Source organism: Spea bombifrons, chromosome 5 (genome assembly GCF_027358695.1).
Source record: "Spea bombifrons isolate aSpeBom1 chromosome 5, aSpeBom1.2.pri, whole genome shotgun sequence".
Classification (NCBI taxonomy): domain Eukaryota; kingdom Metazoa; phylum Chordata; class Amphibia; order Anura; family Pelobatidae; genus Spea; species Spea bombifrons.
This window is the reverse complement of record NC_071091.1, coordinates 86,203,385-86,226,701: the sequence shown is the minus strand read 5'-3', so window position 1 is coordinate 86,226,701 and position 23,317 is coordinate 86,203,385. Positions and strand designations below refer to the sequence as shown.

General features: G+C 35.4%; 1 protein-coding gene across 1 annotated transcript in view; it reads left to right on the top strand.

Annotated features, from left to right (window-relative positions):
- Positions 1-2,953: 2,953 nt before the first annotated feature.
- TOX (thymocyte selection associated high mobility group box) overlaps positions 2,954-23,317 on the top strand; it is a 118,248-nt gene continuing 97,884 nt past the window's right edge. Inside the window, exon 1 of the mRNA XM_053466882.1 lies at positions 2,954-3,544. Coding sequence (XP_053322857.1) covers positions 3,443-3,544 — 102 coding nt within the window. The 5' untranslated portion in view covers positions 2,954-3,442. The remainder of the gene's footprint in view (positions 3,545-23,317) is intronic.

Sequence of the window (23,317 nt, the reverse complement as noted above, 5' to 3'; positions counted from 1 at the left end):
TGCCCTGTCTATGAGCAGTTGGTGCTTGGAGCCTCCAGTGTTGTTCCCAATGCCCTTGTGAGCTGTGCTCATGTACTAGCCCATGTGGTCCTTAGCTTGGTGGCTATGATGCCTGATTGGACTTTCCATGTTGTGGGCAGGCATGTTATTGGCAGGTTTTGTACCCTTATGGGGGTCTTTTACGATCAGAACTGTCCTTCTATTTGTTTGCCTGTCTGTATGGAAGCCTGTTGGTAGCAGGTGGTTCATCTGTACTGCTAGGTGTTAATATACTGCTGTCAGTTTCTTCAGCCAGTAGGTATTGACCATATCTGGGCCAAGTGCTGTCCAGCTCTTCATGTTATTAACTTGCTGTTGGATGTCTTTTACTTTGGGGGGTACTGGTTCCTGTTCTGGGAGATTGCTGTGATCTGCTCTCCTGAAGCCACTTTGCCTTGGTATTATGTGTTTTTTTTTTCTTTCTCCCATATGTCCTTTCAGTACCGCTCAGTTTCTGCTGTTACTGTGTTGTTGTTGCACTGCAGTTGGGAGTACACCTTGGAGGGTTCTTTGGAGAACAAAGCATTTACCTTTGTTAGCCTCTGCTTCTCTTGTGTATCTCCTTAGTCTGGTGCCCAGTGCTGTGAGCCTTTGTTTAGCAGTTCAGATGGAGTTAGGCCCTCATATTTTTCCAGTAGGTGAGCATTGATCTTAATCTTCACATCTTTCTGTAGTTCTACCAGCTGGCTAGCTTTTCTCTTGGCTTCCAATCTCATTTGCCATGGAGAGTATGTTCTCTTCACCTTCCTTCTCCACTGAGCCTTGGTAATCGCTTGGTGGTTCGTTCTATTAGCCTATCAGATTTCCCTGGTTCCTTAACATCTAGTGCGGACCTTGTTTATCCAGGCGATGTCCAAGCCAGCATGACTTTCTTATTTCATGCTCCCACATTATGGAGGTAGGCGTTATGTCTAGCCCAAGGACCCCTGATGTAGGTGTAGGTCATGGCAGGTTCTAGCTGGGATTTGAAGCCTGCTCTCCTACATCAGAGGCAATGCTCTTAACCATATGAAATCAAAGCAGGCCAGAGGACAACTGCTCACCTGCCCCTCCGTGTGTGTGTGTCATTACCGGTATAGGCCACAGCCATATTCAGTAGTTTCTTAAGTATTAATTGTTGTTCTGCAAGATTTGATCCAATGTCAAATTTTAGATGCAACCAAATGCTTCAAAGTTTAGAAAAATATATACATGTACACCATGCAGCCTAATATAACATTTGCAGTGTTGCCTTGAGAGCCTAACATATTTCAGATGTATTCAAAAGTACTATTAGTAATAGTAATACTAAGCCATCCCTGGATATGCCCCATGCAACTGCACCTTTGGCTGCTATAAATCTCTCAAATTACACCAGGCCCATTAAATATTTTAAGCATAATTTGTGCATACTAGAGACAACAAAACCTTCAAGACATAGAGCAGGATTTACTCACTACCACATTTTATTCCAATAGGGAGATTCAAAACACTTGGTCCATTAGTGTGCCTTGATAAGTGGTAACAACTATACTTGGGCACCAGGGAGGTCTTTGTGTTCATCTTCGTGCTCTGGGTTAACACGTTACAGACTACACAGCAGCTTTGGCGCCAGTATTTTAAATGTCTGTATGAGCAGCATTGGTCAGGTGTTAAAGGGCAGTGCAAGTGAGTCTATTGGTCGCCAGCAGGGGGCTCTTCTGCCATCAACCAATGGTTAACCAATTGGTTGATGCCAGAGGAGGTCCCTGCAGGCGGCCAATAGGCTCACTTGCACTGCCCTTTAACACCTGACGGCGAACCTACAGATTTCCGCTTCCGTCAACTCCTGCGATGCCGCGAAGATAAGGTAGGCTAGATGGGGAAGGGACCAGGGAGATTAGTAGACGAAGACGATCATGAAGATTCTTTGTGTTGTGTGTCTTCGTCTTCGCTACGTTTTACTGCCGCTATCTTCTCTTCTTCATGTCTTTGAAACGAACACAAAAACGCACTCTTCGCGTTTATTTTCATGTTCGCCCGAAGACAGATGCACAAGTCTAGTAACAACTCCTGTCCTTCAACAAACTGTTTGAAGATCATGAGGACCAATGACTTTTGTATTTATCACACAGTCCATATGGTTGAAAAGCCTATGGACAGGCCCAGATAGGCCATCTGGCAAATGCCTGAAGGGCTAATGGTTGACTGCCCACCCCAATGCTTACCTGATCCGCTGCTGGAATTGCAGATCAGGTGCTGCAGTGAGTGGCTGCTGGTTGAATACGCCCAGCTGCATTCTGTGAAAGATTAAAACCATAATGTGCGGCAATGTCCATGCGTATTCAGCCAATGGCTGAATTTATGTCATTTGGTCATCCCCAGTTCGGCCCTGCCTCTGCACATTCATTCCATGCAATATGGATTTGTTAACATATGCATTAGCAATCATACAATAAATAAGTTTTTTGTCCTCAAAGTCAAAATAGAATTTGGAAAGGCTAGTTCTATGATTTATGGTAATAGCAAAGCAATGCAAAGATCCTGTGTGCCATTTTTCACTTACTGCAATATAAATTACAATCACTATTTTCATGTTTTTTTTTTTCTATTGTGAAACAAAAAGTTGCGCGGAGAATAAAAAATGTTCTATGCATACTATATTGTAGAAAATGCTTCTGGGGACATTAAAACATTGTCAATTTTGTATTAATTCTGACAGCATTTGTGTGATTAAAATGTATTAATTTAAACATAAATCATATTTCTGTTCATATGTCTGTCAGACAGGGATATATATGAATATCATACGTATTGTGAGATAAGGTAGTTACTAGAAAATACATAGAAACGGAGTATGTTCTCAAGACAAAGGGAAAGTTATCTTTTACCAGTAGGTGGCGCTGCACCGGTCAACAGATCCAACGTGTCTAATAAATGAAAACACACTCATATACATACATACACATACACAGACACACATACACTGTCCCTCCTCCTTTAACAGAGCACGGGGCAGCCATTCCGATGGCTGGGGAGAGATAGATCCCCTTCTCTTTCTGTTTCCTCTGCGAAAGGAGAAAAAACAACAATAGAGCAACTTAGAGAATTGCACAACTGGACAAAGCACGAGTAGAAGCAGGCAGACGCACAACTACGGAGACCAAGAGAATTACTACTTTTTGTTTCCTGACTTGCCGTAGATTTGATTGAGCTGCTCTCATCATCTTTGCAGGCTCGTGCCTTCTGGGGAGTTTATTGAAATCGGTTTGATCTGTGTCTTAACCACAAACGGATGTGAAGGAGAAAGGTGCTGGTTTAATTCAATCTGAGATACCCCTGCCTGGATCTTGAAACCATCAGTTTTTTTTTTGTTTTTTATTTATTTCTGCTGTTGAACATAGAAACAAGAAAGGAGTTTAAAAGGAGTTAACTTGATGTTTAAATGGATGTAAGATTTTACCCACCAGCAGCTCAGTCTGCTGCAGTTCCTGATACCCCCTGTTTGGGACCTTCTCCCTGCTTGGATCCCTACTATTGCAACAAGGTGATTTTTTTTATTTTTTATCTGATTTTGTACTCTATCTGTCCATTTTGTTTGCTTTTCTTATATGCATGCACACAAAGCAGTATACATCTCTGTGTTAACGCAACATACAGCTGCAAGCACACGATTCTTCTTTCTATAGCTTGGACACAGTGTGGATGATGTGCTGGAGGGTCTATGTTAAGGTGCAGTGTTGGGGGAGGTGAAGTCACATAACCTCCCATTAACCTTTTGAGTGCCAAAACGACTTACTTGCCCCCCTTCTGGGACTCAAGGAGTTAAGTCCTTGATACTTCACAGACATCATAGGTGTCCATTACCTCTGTTCTTCTTAGTCTACAGTCATTATAAAATGATCCATAACTTCAAAAGAGTCCAGGTTTGTCCAGTGTTCTCTGAATTGGTCAGTGTTTCCTTAAAATGTTTTAGTTCTCAACAAATAATACATTGGGTCTTTTGTGACTTGGGATGTGACAGCTGCACAGGTGCTGTCTAGAGTGGTGACATTGTTGCAGAAGGTTATGTAAACAGTAGCCATTTAACACTGGGTATAGGGCAAGTGACCACATGGCCTCTGATGTTTCAATCAAGACTTAGTGTTTAGGGTAGTAGGTATCCAGTTACCTGCCTATTTATTTTTCCAGTGGCTGAAATCATTTCTTTTATCTGGTTTGATACTTGCTAAAGTAATGCACTTCTAGTAAGTACATTAAGTGATACATGAGAATTAGGTTTAATTAATGGGGTTATTTAATTTTAGACCTGGTAACAAAAGGTGAAACAGTACTGTCAACTGATGAGCAGTGGGCTTTTACTATCTGCTTTACTGAATATAGTAAGCTTGTGTGTGAATTGAGGGTGACTAATTTTGATACAAATATGACTAAACCTAGCATTTGGCACTTTAACATCGATTCCAAAAAAGTCTTGTGCTTAACAGGTTTTTTTTGCACTAAAAGTTTGATATTGATGGTGAGTGGGAGCTCTTGGAGTCTTAATCATCTAATTGCTAGTATGACAAAGGAGATAATGGTTTGGAGAGCAACAATAATCCATATAAAGTATTTCATAAACTATCATAGTGACTGCTGTTTAATACCTTATGGGATATTTACATGCTTTCAATGTGCTTTTATTTTTACAAAAATGTTTTGAGAATTATTATTATTATTATTACAATTGCAAGTACTAGTTGACCATTAACCTTGTAAATCTGTATCTTGTGATCTAATAATGAAATTCAGATCCTTTGTCTATATAAAAACCTACTTTGTATAAACAATAATTACACCCAGTTATTCAGTCAATATATTCCATGCCTATTCTCTAAACAATGTGTCTGTTCTTATTCCTTTAACATTATTGCCTAATATATAAGTGATGGTTTTTAATGACAGCATCATAAAAATGAAACATAGTACACATTCTACACCACTTCTTTCATCTCTATATTTATCGACTTAATACATTACAGAGCTGCAATTGTAAACCCAGTATAATTATTGTTATAGATCATTCATAGAGGATACTGAATATGCATGCACACCACACTCATGTGGTCTAAAATTATATAGAGAAGAAAGAGACAAATGTACAATGTACTGGTAAAAATGCTATAGAATATATATATATATATATGTATATATATATATATATATATATATATATATATATATATATATATATCATAGTACAGTATCTGTACTAAAATGCTGTGTGATTTATTTAGATAATAGAGAAGAACAATATATGCATAAAATATATCCATAAAAGTCACAAACTGAAAAAAGCATGCAAATGATATTACATGCAATACACTATCACTCAACACCACGCTTATTAAAAATTAATTGCAACCAAAAGTAACTTTTTTTTTTTAGTAAGTTATGCCTGTAAATTTTGCTACTATAATGAGAAATTTATGATAGTTTATCATTTGTGATTAATAGGCTGAGGGAAATGGCCTTTAATGCACCCTTCTACAAAGACACAGCTTGTAAACATGTCATTAACAATTAATGTGATATTTGTTTCAGCAAATCTTCTAAACAAGCAGTGTGCTATAAATGTTGTAGGGTTTTTGTCTTTTTTTGTGTGCTACTAAGGGTAATTCTATACTGATGATAGAAAAATGATATGTGGATACTTTGTTTCTATAAATGGAGCAGCATTAGTCAGCTAGTGTATTTTCTTTGTAATTCTGTAAAACTGAAACATTTGAAAATAAAGTGCTTTTTCAAATGTGTTGCATCACAACATTATGGGCCAACATAGCTATTAATTTTGAACAACAACAACCAAAAAAAAAATATATATATATATTGATACATTTATTTTGTGTTACACGACTTTAAAAAATATGTTAGTAATGTGTGATATTTAAGCATAGTCCTTTTTGTCTGAAATAGATAACAGTTGCTTCCTGCTATGCTTGCTTTATTAACCTTCTGACCTAAAATATCTAAAGCAATAAGCAGTTCTGTATCGTCTCACAGTAAATACATCAAAATTGGTTGGCCAGCATTAGAAGAAGCAGCAGGATTTGATGGTAGACTGGACAAACAGACTTAGACACCTTGTGGTGTTCTTAGCTGGAGGGGTAGTTGTCAGACATTTGTAGAACTATCAAATAGCAACCACTAATCAATACAAGGATTCTTTAAGCATCGTGTTCCACAGCGACTGAGTTAACAATAAATCCAAAGCAAAGATTGACAAAGACACCCGCCACATTGAGATTGATGTAGCTATTCAGCAGACCTGCCCAGATTGCTTTATAAATAATCCAGTGTCTTTTTATTTACAGTTTTTCCATGTCCATTGAAAGTTGCGAGGCTGTTTGGGTTTTGTATTTGTACAATGTTTTTATGTGTTATGGAATATCTCTTCACATAAAAATGATGGTAGGCTAATGATATTTTGACACTTCTAGCACATGTTAGTCTCACTGATGAGAGGGAGCCTGACCCCTGCCTTCAGTGGAAGAGAAAATAATGGTCTTTCCTACTCCCTATGGTGAGCCTCAAAGAAATGTGCACTAGATTGTGCGTGCTTAGCTCCTTCAAGAGAAAATGAAGTCTACAACCCCTTCACTTTCCAGCCATACAGATATTTTACCTCTCGGGGTAATGAAAGCGTGTGGAGATGCACTTCAACTCTCCAATGGAAACTGCAGTGCCAATGATCTTTGGACTGCAAAACAGCAAACATTTATAGCTAGGGTGCTTTTTAGTCACCCAACTATTTCCCATATATATTATGTAACGCTAATAAGGAAATCATTTGAGAGTAAATCCATATCATGTGACCTTGATATCTACAGTATATTGTGGTATCTTGACATGCTTTAAGAATTATCATGCTGGAATGCTTTTTTTATATTTTTTTTATTTACTGTTATTTCTAAAACATGCCATTATAGTGTCAGATTACATTTGTGGATAAATGGGGTGATGTATAAACATTATTAAACATCTTCACATACGACATGTTTTGATATCTATCCAAGTTTGTTGCAAACTGGAATTTCTTCTTAATGCCGAAATGCTGGACAAAATGGTATTTCCAGTTTAATTACTTCACTACCCATAGTAGTTTGGATATACTCAAGTATATATTTTTTTATCTTTTCCAAATATCTTACAGAGGTCTAGGATTTGTTTTAATAGCTTCACTTTGGAGTATTTAAGAAGAAAATAATAATTCAGCATTCACGGTTCTTATTTTTTAAGGGACATGACTCTAAAACTTGTAGTAGCCTTGTATTTAAATAATCTTATATTTCTGGAAAAATCTATTTTTTTTCTTGGTATGTAGTATTCTTTAAAAATAAACCAGTATATCTTATTATGCAGCAAACATCTAAATAAAATAATGAGTGATTTAATACTAGAGGTTGAATTGATGTCAAAGAAATACACAGTTAATCCCTTGTGAATGAATCAATCCCCAGGTCCATCACCAATTATACTTGTGGAAACTGTTAAGTGAAGCAGTTGAGTTTCATATATCTCAACTGAACACATATGCACAATGTGTTAAAACATTGAAAGGACTGGGTTCCAAGTAGGGCGACCATGTTCAGCAATTTGTCCAGGACATATATATATTCACATAATGCTGACCAGCATTTGTAAAGAACTGCCTTGCAGGTGAAGGTGGTCATCCTAAAAGTTGCGCAACTCACAGAAACTCATAGAAACTCACAGAAACATTTCGAAGGGACTCATCAGTGTCAATCAAGTTTCTCATATGGCTAGAGTTGAATTGAAGATATAAATACTGATTTTTTTATGTTTTTAAAAACAACTCGCAAAAGTGAAAAATCTCCAACTTTAGTGAATTTCTCCTTTAGCAGAATCATCCTGCAGTGGGCCCATTAAAGTGACTGGGTAAATCACATTTCCATCTTCTGTCCCAATAACATTCTCATCAGAGAAACAGCTTTTTTGGTGGATAAAAGAAACAACCATGAAAGTTTCTAGCAGGTTTAGTCATTTTAGAACAAGAACGGGCTACTTTCTCTTTAATATCATTCCAACAGACACTTTGTCTTTTGATGTTTTTATCCTTGGAGTAGCTCATCATCTTTCATAATGAGCTGATGATATTGTTGCATTACTTTGCTTCTTTTCTGCTGTGTGGTAATTATGGATGTTATGCTTTGTTGCTTTGTACATCATCTTAAACATTGTTTTCCAGGGACAATGAGGAATTCTACTGGGTTATTTGAACTACGCATCATTAGGATAATGAACACATATTACAGACATTTCTGATATTGCCAGTCAAATTTGAAACACTATTTCACATCTATATATTTTCTACAGGCAAAACAACATGGTAATATAATACATTGTAAAGTTTGAAATTAACGATCATCTGTGTTGAGCCACCATGGTAGCCAAGGATGGAACTCTGGTGCCATCTAATATTTGAATTCAGTGTTAGCATCAATAAATGTGTCAACCACAAAATAGACATAAAAGGCATAAAAAGCAGTCAATTCTCAAACAAAAAATTAAAACTTACACTATGTAGTTTACTTTGATCTCCTTAAGAATTTTTGAATTATCTCCAAATTATGTGAAAATGATGGCCATCATACATTAGCATTTGTCTCCAGTGAAGTTAAAGTGTGAATGGTCTAGAGGCCATGAGTTAAATCACAGTTGACCCGGATCTGACATGTATAGTTTCCTCAAATACCATTCTGGATGTCAGTGAGGATCCAAACACAAAAGCTTAAAGGACTAACAAGAATAAAGGTCCTTAAAGAGGAGTGCCTATTAAAATGTTTATTGCTACTATCAGTTAAAATACTTTCTAAAATATTGTGTTTTTTTTTTTTTTAAAACAGTTCTTTTTTTAATCTTTAATGTTTTGAGACAGCTGCATATTAGTCACATGTAAGAATGTACTGAATAAACTGCTCTCCCCAAGGATGCCATCTCAACCCATAGATTGACCAAAATTATATTACTTGCTTTCCTATATGTCCTATTTTCCCACATACTACATGTATAGAGATTCTGATACATAACATGGCCCAATTTCCTGTATGGAAAAAAAAAGTCACGTGGCTTTCTAGCTTTTTCTAATGTCCTAGGTGACATGGTGGTGCTTCCTACAACATCAGTGTTTTATAGTTTACCTATATGGAAGGGTCCTCTCTGTGATAGCAGCAAGAGTGTACATTTGGATAAATGTTAAGTGACCCATTTTACTTTTCCATATGACCCTGCCTAAATAAGTTTTGTCATAGGGAAAAGGGTCATATTATTGACTATAATATAGTGTATTATAGTCAACTATGTATATGAATATACCATATTATTATATACTGCCTTTTTATATTGTCATGATAAAAATAAGATTTGCTCTGAATTCTAAACTGATTGAAGCTTATGAGAATGTTTTACTGCTACAAAGGTGATCCTTGTAATGATGTCCATTCGGAACAGTTAAAATAGTTTTCTCTTCTACACCTTTTATTGTAGATAAAGAGAAAGGTTAGGTTATTTTAGCAGTGTTTGTCTGTTATTTCTACTATTGTATTACAATGAACCATAACATCTACAAGAAATTTGTATGTTATTCCTGGGTAGCTACAGGACAAAGTATGCATGTCGATGGGTTAAAATAACCAACATCTGGAAACTATAACTAGCCACAAAGAATTAGATGTTTTTGTGGTGTACTTCATCTCAATTATTTTTGCATTTTATTGGGTTCCAACTGGCTCAGCCTTTTTGATGATAACCTAGGATATTTTCAATGCTATTTCAAGTTTAAAGACATATTGAGAAATCTCTCTGTCCCAAAAACTGAACCTGCATAGAATAACATACTACACCTTCAGAAAAAGAGCATACATGTGGACATCTCTAGATAACAGATACTGCTCTAGTCACACTGACTGCCATCAAGTGGATCCAAAAGAGCATCTAAATAAAAACAAACTAGGCCAGGAGTTCAAACAAATGATGTGATAGTTTGGTGCGTTCGCTGCTATATAACACATAACATTTCAAAGGGCACACAGGAACAGCAAGTTGGTTGGTTTCTCTAAGATCAACAACTTGACAGCTTGACTTTGCATTTTGCAGTACATGCTCCAGTATGCCTGAGACATAACTGTCCGCTACACATAGTCATATGCCCCCAATGTACAGCTTCCAACATTTCACAGATCAAAATCCAGGCGGGTATCCTAATTAGGATTTCCAGGAAGTCGTTATCATTTCGTGAATTAAATTCTCAGATTTTAAATGTAACATATGGAAATTGTAGATTATTTTCTTAAAAAAAAAACGTTTACCTTTTATATTTTAAAATATTTACACTCCCCACCTTAAAATTGCTATTCAGTGCACATTATCTATATTTATAGCAGCACAATATAATTTTATGCCTTTCAACCATGACTTACTGATTTAATGTATCTTGTACGTGGTTTGTGTTCGGTCATTTAAATCAATATCACATTATATGAGATGGGTTCATAAAAGTCTGTTTTAATGGCTTCAGCTGCTTCTCAATATGATTTTGTTTAATGTACAGAATTATAATTTTTAGCTTACAGAGACTTTTTTTTGTGCTAACATTTAATTTCTTTTCTTTTGCCACAATATTAAAAGGTCCTGGTTTTCTAACGCATTTATGGTCCTGACTGCTTTCAGAATTGCTTTGAAGAGTCAGCTGTCTATTTTTTGCTATGACACTCCATTAACGCTCTATCAGTACAAGTACATTATCATATACCATATATGTATATACCATACTCAGTCGGAGCATACTGACACATTCTCTTAGCTTTTCCATGACTGAATCATTCTCCCTCCCTTGGTTGGGTATGTTTTAAAAGCACAGCATGTGTGTGTTTAGGCAACTAAGCTTCTAAAACTGTTATTTGCATCTTAGAACCTTGGCTAAGATCCTAAAAGGCTTTAGAGGAGGCTCCGCTGTGGTTCCTATTGATATATTAAGTATTTGATCAAAGATATCATAGTAACTACTGGCGCTGTGCAATTGCCTCTATGCAGGAATATTTGTCAATATTATGAATTAGGCCCTGATTGTCTGCAAACCGTTTAAAATAAGTTCATTTCCCCATTTTTTATAAAAACAACACTGAAAAAAAAATGAGAATGCCAGATTGAAACAAATGTGTCCTGCCTACATGGACATATATATTTTTTTCTTTCTTTTTTTTAGATGTGGATCTGAGGATTACTGCCTTATACATTATTTAAACCTTGATCTGGTTCTGCCCCCTAAAAAAAATCGTGAATGCAAAATGATGACATTCTTTTCACAAAAAGAATATATTTCACCATTTGACAGATGCAGACATGACCGCTATTAATAAAAAACCTCTTCACAGTGGAGGCTTAATATCAAAGCTAATGATTTATTTTATGTTAATGACTTTCTGCCGGAGCATAAAAGAATACTTATAATGGACTTTTCAGTTGTGTGTTCAGTTGCTTCGGCTAATGGCCTAATCTTTTCTTTGCCAGATTCAAGCTTTTGAAGTAAATCATGCTGTTGCTTTTACAAGCTTCATTCTGGAAATGCATTGTAAAGTCTAATTTTACAGAGCTGGTTGTAGTGGTAATTACAAAAATGTGAAAAAAAATATATACTTTTGCATATAAACCAACAAAAACAATGTACAATAATGTATTTTTTACAATGTGATCATGATTAGAGTAAAAAAAAAAAAAAAGGATTTTTTTTATTCATTAACTTTTCCTTTTTGTATTTCACTGAAATGAAGGTGATTGTAACCATTATGATTCATGAATTCGTGTATCAGTAATTGACTCTTTTCATTGACATTTTCTACTAATCATAACCAACAATGTATTATTTATTATAATAATAAATAACTTGCCTTGTAAAATTCACATAATGCCCTAATCACGACGAGTTACTATAAACACTTTCTGTCCCACTCCCATGGTGCCTATAAAAAGACTATTATATTCAGTGTCAATGTTAAGGTACAGCTGCTCATTTTAATGATACCGTGTTGTATTACTAATAAACAAATCAATCACCTTAAAATCAAATGAGCCCACATTCTGATTTGGTTACAGTAATGTAATAATGCACACCTGTGTTTTAATCATTTTGGTGGCGGAACTTGCACAGAACAGGCAGCCTCAGTTAAAGTGACAGCAGAAAATAAAATTATATTTAAAAAAAAAATAAGAGCGTTAAATGTTTTCAGGCACAGTGGTCCTCTGTATTACAGAATTTATAATATGATTTTGCTGTTTGAAGATCTGGTAGCTGAAATGCGTTTACTAGGGTCACATATGTCATTGATTTAGTTCGTATTTGATTGGCATATGTTGAACATGCAATACAAGGCTTTTAATATTAATGTAAATGCGTGTCTATAGAAGCTACATATACACAGAGGATTTTAAACACATAGTTAACTGTTGTTGGACTTCAAGATGTGATGGTGGTTAACCGCATGCAGATAATTGTTTTTATGTTGCACATAAAGAAAATACATACAGGGTCTTAGATGTCTTAAGAACCCCCACTTATTTGGGAAGTAAACCTTGCATTAGAATATAGTAAGATTTACCTTGACAGTCGTCTAACTGAAAGGGTTAATGTACTGCACAGGGAGGTACGATCCAAGAGGTCTTTGGCACTGGGTCTGGTGTTTGTAGTTTCTTGTCACACATTGTTCTTTTACACATCATTATTTTGAGTCTGACACAATTTCTTTCCCTTCGTTCTTATACAATTGTCTTATAGAGATATGACACAGTATATTATGGTATAGCAAAAAAAAATTAAAAAAACTCTGGAAAGCAATTTCCAGTGTTGAAGTGGTAAGCATTTCAGCAGCTGTTTCTTTATGCGGAAACAATGATAAGATAAAACGTATTGTTGGATACAGAAAACGCATTAAGATCAAGATCAAAAAAGTACACATTATTTATCGGTCAGTAGCATAGCCTTGATTTAACTTTTAATGTATTCATTTATCCATTTTCATCTGCTTGTAACTTTAACCCTGTTACAATAAGACGTATGTACAATGGCTTGCAAAGGAAATAGCTGTTTACCCAGCTGGCATGAAAGTAGTTAAAACTGAGGCCAAAGTGAATTAGACTGATGTTAGTTTACCAGGCAGAAAATGAATAGGGGCACTTTAAGTTTGAACTTCTGCCAATTTTGCACAAACTACGTGATTGACAAAAGAAAAGAACATTTCAAAGTGGAATGCAAAAATATAAGTAGAGCCTTGGAAAAATAATACTAGGCAACAGAAAACCATGCTGAGGCTGGATCTACAACAAAATGTCTGTGTTTCGGAAAACCATTTGTAACTTTAGTCTTATCCTTTTTATAAAGCTGTTGGGTAAACACAGTATTGAGACATAATTTATAGTGTGCTGTGTTATTTAATAGCGCCCTAGGCCCTAGAGGCCTTTACCATTGTTTGTTATTGGACCACTGCTAGAGTCCCCAAGTCTTTCTGCATCTGATAGTGGAAAACTGTAGTTAAATCAGTTATGGCACTTTCAGTGTGTAACATTCATTAGCAAGGCAATTTGTCATGATTGTTAACAGTCAGGATGCATCTGCATCTTTTCAGTATAAGGTTCACTAACTGTGTGGGCAAATTTCACAATATATTGAATTATGTGCTTTAAAAAAAAAACACTAGTCAATAGTTAATGGCTGGAAACCTTTAAAAATGATCTAACGCAAGCTGAACATTATTTTTTTTTCTAAATGCATAAGTAGTTTGGAAATCTGCCGTTGTTAAGTATTCACTAATTAATTTTTGTAGTCATTGCAGAATAGGTATTGATTATGCACTGTAAACACACACACACGCATAATAATGTTAATAGCTGTTGTTCATTAACAGGAAATGTATAATTTGCAGAATGTGTTGTAAGAAATGTCCATCGCATCTTCAACTGTGATTCCCATCATCCTTAGGGTTGGAAGAAATAACATCTGGAAAGCCACACACTTCCCAACCTTGACTTAATTATTAAATGGTATTGTATTGATTTTTAGTAGAACTTGTTACAGGAGATTAAAGGAGTAGATATGTAGACACAGATAATTTTTTTTAAAAAAAGTTAAAAAACCTTAAAAAAAAACAAATCACATGCTTCTGTGAATATGGCCTGTCTGCCGATCCCAAATAACATTTGACTCTATTTATTGTATCTTTGTCAAAATGCAGAGATGGATTCTTGTTAAATGACAAAGCCACACGTACTAGCTTGGCCTCACTTCATGTTCTCCATGTCTTTTTAGAATGATATTGTTCACCACCCTAAATGTGAAAGCATAAACTGTTTCCTGAATACAAAGGATAACTTTGAATTTTGCATCTCACACATGTTATTATTATTAAAAGCCATGAAATTACAGTATCATGAGTTAAAATGGAGCTTAGCCTTGGAAAAATATTTTGTATTTATTTTTCCATTAACAAAAGCTTTTACTTTTTCAGTTCCTGTTCGTCGCTGAGCAAGTACAGTTCAGTGAATATTGTCAAAAAGACTTTTCTACTGATTGACAATCCTGTAGGAATGTGAATTGATATTTTAATTGTATATCATCAGTGCACATCAGAGAAAAGGAATAGACTAGTACCGGGTAACGTGTTTAAAGATCACAGTATCTGTTACTTTTTTATATATTTTATATGTTATGGATAAAAAAGCAAGTAATATATGAGGGTAAACATACGCAGCCGAAGTAGAAACTACTATTAATCATATAAAAGGATTATATTCAAATGTTATTCCTGGTTTTTTTTCTAAGCTGCATTATCCCTGTCACTTTTCTTAAAGAGCGTAGCAACAAGTTATTTTAGTAAATACTAAACACTAATATGTGCTGATATGCATTGGAAAACTTCAATGTGTTAGTGCTCTGCTCAAAATCTCTACTGAAGATTAGGCTGGAGAAAAGGTTTTATTTTATTTTGTTCCGATAAGAACTAAGCTATATTTGTACCAACAGCTGATGTGAACCATCCAGTTTGATGGGATTGTTTTTGTCCAGAATACTATGGAAATATCAGTTGTTGAAATGTATGGCTCTAGAGAGTTCATTAACCAGAGAGTTATAGGAAAATGTTATCTCACTTCATTGACTATGTGTTATGAAGACCAATGGCATATGTTTGCCTTTTTTAACAAATTTTTACTATTCTTGTGTTAAGACAAGGCATCATATTACAAACGGTACGCATGTCCAAAGTCTGCGATAACAAGAAAAATCTTGCACACAAGTGTGTATAATTATGAATCCTATGAATATAATCAGAGATACATATAAACAAAAGGTTGACAGCAGATAACCTTTAGGCCCATATAGTCTGCCCGTTTTTCCTGATGTAAACACTCACTTTAGTCAGCTCTTGGTCATATCTTATGTATGCCATATGCATGTTTAAATTCCTTAATATGTTAATCACAATTATTGTGTAGGCTTCGACATAAGGAAACCATGGCGGACGAGAGAAAGAATCTGTGGAGTAGTAGATAGAAGAGAAAATGAATGTTGTGCAAAACCGCCTTCCCTCCAAGCACACCCAGCTTTTGCTCCATTAGCTTTGTAGTAAGCTAAATATCACAAAAAAATTATTTCATTTTACTTTTACATGAATGTGCATCAGCTACTGTGATCCCTGCTTTTGCATATCTCTAAAAGTAAATATTTGAAAGATATCCCTTTGATTAAACAGGGCATCAGTTTTTGTGTCCTCCTATACTATAATGTGATATAATTTCACAAAACTATGCACTAAAAATCTAGCCTGTTTTTCCCATGTATTGATGTGAATGGCAGACATTGTTTGTACTCCATGAGAACCCCCATCTGTCTTAGAAGCAACATCTTAGGTTTTGCATATAAAGGGTTTTGAATGGGTTAGCAGATATATTAGGAATTTGAAAAATGTGTGTGCAGATATCACACCAAACCCAATCCAAAAAGAAGATCATTTTATTTGAGTTACTTTATCTGTGAAAACCACTTCTTTTTTCACCAATGTGAAGAATGATAGACTTACAAGGACTAATTGTATGAATCATAAAGCTGCCTGGAGGGTTCTCTAGCCTTGATATGTAACATTCATGTGATATAGATAGATATAGTGGCAAGAAAAAGTAAGTGAATGATATGTATCCAATGTACAATAATGAACAAACTAATAATAACACACAAACTATTGTATTGTACTTTTTCATATTGAATACACCATTCAAACATTTACAGTGTAAGCTGGAAAAAGTTTGTGAAACCCTAGGCTAATCACTTCAACAAAAGTCTATTGGAGTCAGGAATTAGCAAACCTGGAGTCCAATCAATGAAACAGATGTGTGTTTTAGAGCTACTTTGATAAAATAAAAAAACACTCATACATTTTTAGTTTGCTATTTTTAAGAAGCATCTGCTGATGCGAACCATGCCTCACAAAAAAAGAAATCTCAGAAGACCTACAATCAAGAATTGTTGATTTGCATAAATTTGGAAAGTTGGGCACCCAGCCAAGATGACTCTAAAGGCACAATGCAAAATGCTCAATGAGGTATAAAAGAACCATAGAGTAATGGCCAAAGGCTTACTAGGAATTTCTGTTTCCGTTCATGAGTCTACCATTTGGAAAAATTTTCATGGAGGCCATGGCAGGACACCACAGAAGAAGCTGGTGCTCTCCAACTTAACATCGATGTTCGCCTAAGTACCTTGACACTCCACAACACTACTGGAAAAATGTTTATGAAACTAAGGTTGAATTGTTCAGGAAGAACAAGCAGCACTATGTATGGCGTAAAAAGGGCACCGCATATCCACATGAAAACATCACCCCAATGGTGAAGTATGGTGGAGGGAGAAACATGATTTAGGGCTGCTTTGCTGTCTCAGGGTCTGGACTGCTTGTCATCAATGAATTCCCAAGTTTATCAAGGTATCACACACCATGTCGGGGTGACTGTCCATCAGCTGAAGCTCAGCAGATATTGTGTAATGCAGCAGGACAATAACCCTAAACATCAAAGTAAGTCTACTATAGAATGGTTTGAAAAGATAATCTGCCTTTTGGAGTGGCCCAGTCAGAGGCCAGACCTTAACCCATTAGAGGTGCTGTGGAATGACCTGAAGAAAGCCATTCACACCAAAAACTCTAGGAATATGTCTGAGCTTAAGCAGTTATGCAAGGAAGAATGGTCTAGCATTCCTCCTAAATGTTGTACAGATCTGATCCGCAGCTATCAGAAAAAACTGTTTGAGGTTATTGCTGCCGAAAGAAGGTTCCATTATTTATTAAATCCAGGGGTTCACTTACTTTAACACCAGCACTGCAAATGTTTAATGGGTGTATTCAATAAAGACATGAAATGTTATCATTGTTTGTGTGCTATTGGCTTAAGCACATTGTGTTTGTCTATGTTTGTGACTTAGATGTAGATCAGAATTTATGAACAATTAATACAAACAAAACAGGTAATTCAAAAGGATTCACTGGCTTTTACTTGCCACTGTAGATGAGTAATCCCTGTTTAAACTATGTAATTGGTTGTACTTTTACTTCTTAGTGATATCTTGAAATGATGAATATTATGTTGCCCAACTCTACATCAGTGTTTGCAACAATGCATAATGCCGCTATCCATTCTGTAAACTTAGATAGTGAAAAAAAACTATGTTCATCTGGTTCATGAAACACTATAGAAACACTACAGTCTCAGATTAATGTTTTACAGGTTCTTAAAATGCTATATTTAATTAACATAATTTGTAACAAGTCAAATATTTCTCCTTACAATTTAGAGATATTCATTTTAAAAATGTCATTATTATGCACAACAACATTAAATAAAGGAGGAAACATAATAAGCAGTGAAATATGAATAACAAAATATGTTATTTTGATGTAATTGAAATGTTAGGAACATACTAGATTTAAATCATAAATACACACACTGTACAATATATTAGTGTTGCCAGTACTTGTTCGTTAAAATACTAACAATGGTGGCCTTTTGTTTACATTTTCAGGAACAATGCTGACAGATGATACTTAACAAAAACAGCTGTAGACATTACATACAAGATACATTGAAAACCCTATCCCTTTTTTAATAAAATTGAGTTACGATTGCATGTTTACATTTTTTATTATGGTTGCTGAAAAATACAAATTATAATTTACATATAATATTTGGAAGCAAAAGATTGTTGATGACTGTTAATAGGTCACCATAGTTTCACTAGCCGTAGCATTTGCCATTACAAATAAATGTCTTGTGTTTATGAGATTCATATCTTTTCAACAAATTTGTGTGATACCTTAACATTTAAGTTTAATTTCCAGATATAGTATTTACAATACAATTTAAGGGGAAATATTATAGCTGATATTTTGGAACATGAACACGTGTATAAATTTGGAGGTTAGAAAATGTTGCCACCAATAATGCTGATCACCAACAAGTCCCATTCGGTTTGTATCCTGGTATAAGGCTACATTATTCAGTATGTCAAAATTTCAAATAAATGCAAATTACAGAGTTTAAAGTTTACAATGTACATACAGTAAGAACTATTTTTCAATGATGTTGTTCTTTCTAATATAAGGAATCAATATCAATACACAGAGTTGAATTTCTTGACCAACAATGTTTAAAATCTCTGCCATCAACATTTCACAACTTATTATTGAAACATTGGAAAATAGTAGTTATGGCTGGTTGCAATGAAAACATTACATCATACATTATACACCGCAATAAACACATTGTGATACTTATGTTTTATAAATGTAAAATGTCAATAAATGTACTAAATACCACAAACAACTATACAGGGACTGGGAGGTGATGTAAAGTTCTTTAGTAATAGTAAAAATTAAATCTGATTTGAACATGCTGGAGTACTGTATTATGCTGTTTTCAAAATAAATCTGTAATTATCATAGAAGTGCTCTTGTATATTCATATATCACTTTAAGAGCTGATGTTACAGGTCTGATTCCACACAGCACAGATGTATAAGCAGAATATACTACCTCCTCTTCCTGGATGGGAAATAATACTTCCCTATGCTCATTTGCAATGGGCCAGTTCATGGCCCATTATGTTTTCATCCCACATCTTGCTGTACCCATGTACCCAGTTTGTTGTGGAGGGATCAGTGTAGGTGGCAGGTATGACTGGGCTGTGGGACTGGGGTGCACCATGAGAAGCTTGCCCGTGGTACCATTAAAGTTGGCCTAGGCGCTTATTTGGTTGATGATTAAAATAAATGTAGATATTATGTATATAGAGGCAATCATAGTTGTGCCCTTATCCTCAGTCGATTTGCATCCAGTTACTATTAAGTTATATAGTTAAACGGCTTTGTAGTAAATCTAGATTGCATGCAGGACCCTCTTTACCTAATATCAAAGTTTGTATTAGTCTGTAAATTCTAGTTTTGTCATACCCTTTGAATGTATGCACTGTAAGAAGGGCTGTTCAAATTATCAGGTCTATGTAAATAACAGATAATAGTAAGTCAGCTTGGCAATGCCAGCGCAATGTTCTTATATTTGATCCAATATACCTAGGACTTCCAGGCTTAACTATCAAGAAATATTCTTAATACACAGCTGGTCCTTTCAAGTTAATTTAGGAAAAGCAGAACAGATGGACCATGTTACATTTGTTTTGAAAAGTAGATCAAGTGGAATCAGCCGCTCAGCCATACATATGCACCTTTGTCATGATTTCTCTTGTATGGTTTGATTGGTTTCTGATTAATACAATGCAATCGTTATTTGGACGAAGAGTTTTGTACGTATAAAAAAAACACATGAAATACGGTTTGAAATTAGTTTGTAAAAGATTTACTGCAAAATATATTTTGTACCATGTTGTGTGGAGTCTCAAAAAGAATATACAATATTCCGGATTGTTTAGTTAATGTTTTGAGCTAATAAATGATTCATGCCACGGGGGCACTCCACTTTTTTTTACTTACTTCATTCTACCATCAACAGATTAGATTAAATCCCCATTTACTGCATTATATTAATATTTTCAGTGGCAGACTAATCTAAAGAAATAAATGTGTCAGTTTCTATGGAGACGGTGTAATGGGTACAGGCATAAGAGACTGCCTCTAGGCCACACAAGAGGCTTAATGTACAGATTGGATAGGAGCACATTATGTATTACTAAGCTATCAAGCCAGGAGTATTTAGTGATCTCATTTTTATATTTTGGCTCATTTGACCTAAACCAATTTGCTTAGGAGCTAATATTGAACATTTGCAAATGCAATATTTTGATCCCTATTAAGTATCATCGAAGACTAACATTATAGGAAATTTAAAAAAAAACACTTAGCAGGAGAGAAAAGAATACAGGATTTGGGTCATGATGTATAATCACCAATTACTATTAGCAGATGTTAAAAAAAAAATATATATACTGCCATTGGTTACAATATCTCACTGAATCAAGGAAATTACACAATTGTGCTCTAATGTTATAAACAGAGTCAGCTTGAAAACAAATGGATCCCTGGGTGAAAATTAGCCTTAAACAATGTGTTTCTAATTCCCATATGATTAACTGGTCTTAAAGAGCTATATGGGCAAAAGTATTGGGACACCAGACGAGAAGGCCTGGCTTGCAAACATCAATCCAGTTCATCCCAAAGGTGTCCAATGGGATTGAGGTCAGGGCTGTGTGCGTGCCAGCCAAGTTCTTCCATCAGGCTAGGCCCCTTACTTCCAGTGAAGGAAAATCTTAATGCTTCAGCATACCAAGACATTTTGAACAATGCAATGCTTCCAATTTTGTTTGGGGAAGGCCCTTTTGTATTCCAGCATGACTGAGCCCCAGTGAACAAACCAAGTTCCATAAAGACATGAGTTTGATGTGGAAGAACCTTACTGGTTCAAAGACCCTGTTGGTATAACGGTCAGGTGTCCCAATACTTTTGTCCATATAGTGCAAGTTGGCTTCTGTAGGTAGTCTACACCAGGGGTGTCCAAACTGCGGCCCTCCAGCTGCTGCAGGACTACATCTCCCATACTCCTCAACCAGCCTCTTAGCTGAAAGAGTACTATGGGAGATGTAGTCCTGAAGCAGCTGGAGGGCCGCAGTTTGGACACCCCTGGTCTACACTATCCAACATCTCCACCTCTGCGCACCAAGAGGATATGTGCACCATGTAATGGTCACTCATTTCAGAGACATTCAATGATCACATCTCAGCTTAACTTTCTATTTATTAGCATCATCTCAGCTGATATAGCACACGTTTCATAATGACAAATAAAGCCAAGTTCCAGTCAACACACAATAATGTTGGTGTGATATGACTCAAACCCCAAGTGAATGTCTTTATTCTATAATAATGTGTTTTATTCATTTGGTACCTTTTAGGAATAGAATACATTAAACCACCATTTTCATTCTATGTATTTTTGTAAGCTTTTTTTTATATACAAAATTATGTTTTATCCTGTCAAATTCTAATATACAATACAATGTTGCCTAGAGCTCAACGCTGCAGGGTCTCAGAGAGTGTGGCCCGCCCCTTTAGACTTCTCCCTCTGTCCAGGGATCTCGGAAGGAAATGTTCTTTCCATAGCTACCAATGTTTATTGTGTAAAATGATGTATTGTGCAATCAACCAGCTAGCATTCTGGAAAAAAACCCTGGTTCCTGCTAACATGCAACTATTGTGATGTTGGGGGTGCTCTAAGAAAATAAAGTCAACTTTAAAGAAAAAAACCTTCCCCTTATCTAATCAATTGCAAAGATGTACAATGGTTTATTCAAATACATTTACTTCTGTAATTATGTTGATGAGCTTTATGTACTTCAGCTATCACCCTAAGCCAGAATAGTATTGATAGGTATTGATGGTTGTAGCTCTCAAAAGCAGGGGTACTAGGAAGTGCAAAAAGGATTAGCCAGTGAGAACTTTAATATAAATTCTTCAAAATGTAGCTGACTTCTTCTTCCAAAGACCAACATTTCTTGGCGCTGATTGGATGCTTGAAGCAACCAATCAATGTAAGGAAAGCGCTTTCACTAAAATAAATGGGAGCACTTTCTGTGCACTGGCCATGGATATAACCACAAGGTCTACATCAAGTCTCTATTTGGTCATTTGAAATGTTAAGAGGTATGCTATTATATATGTTTTTAAAAACATTTGCCAAGTAGCGTGTTTGATATTTTACCATGGAGATATGTGTTGGAATAATTAAACCACTAAATCACCCATTAGAACATGTTTTTGTCCTGGTGTTGAGTAGAAAAATACTAAAATGAAATGCTTAAAAAGCATTTTATCTTCTCATGGTAATTGTTCTTCTGCTTTGTTAACAGACAGCAGGTGCCTTGCTTTCATCACTGGGTAATGATTGAGTCCCTTTAGTATTTTTTTTTTTTGTTCCATACTGCTTAATTGTTATTTTTTTCACAATGGATGTTTAGAGGGAATTAGTAACCTAGAGATGTCAAACAATCCTCTTTGTGTGCATTTGTGAGCTATTTAACTCTAGTCTATGGTATCTAACACTAATGGAAATCTTAGGCAATGCAAATAGTCAAATATGTTTTCAATTCATTATCATGTGAAGTGTGTGATTTAACAAACTCCCACGGATTGAGAAAAGGAACATTTTGATGGTTTGTAGAAGGGGAGTTTGCCATGGAGCATATTATATAACTCTTGTTTGTATGGGTCTGATCAAATGCTTAGGTAATTACCCTTAATGGCTGGGTGTAGAAAATATGTATGTATGTCTTATATTATAATATATAAACACAATATAGTATACATAGAATAGGTTAATATTTATTATTTTTGATATATGCAGTTTGGATCATAAGTCAAAGAAACAAATAGAAATATGCAAACAATTTAGTAGTCTTATTATTTTGCAGATAATTTTACATTTGCAGTATTATGAGAATAACAATTTCCACCATCTAGTGATGCTGGTTTATCATGTAACTTATCATCTTGTATTCAGTGGTATATACCGGCCTTACTCTTTAGCGAATCCATACCTCTGCATCACACTTAAGGGAGTCTTCTCATCATTTTGTATTACTACTATCAGACAAATAACTTTTTTAAAGGTGGCAGAGTGGGGCTAGTGACCCACTTACCTTACAAGAAGAGTCATCTTATGGTGCTCAGCTTCAGAACGTCATAGCAAACTTTAAAAAGTATACATTATAATGACCTGTATGA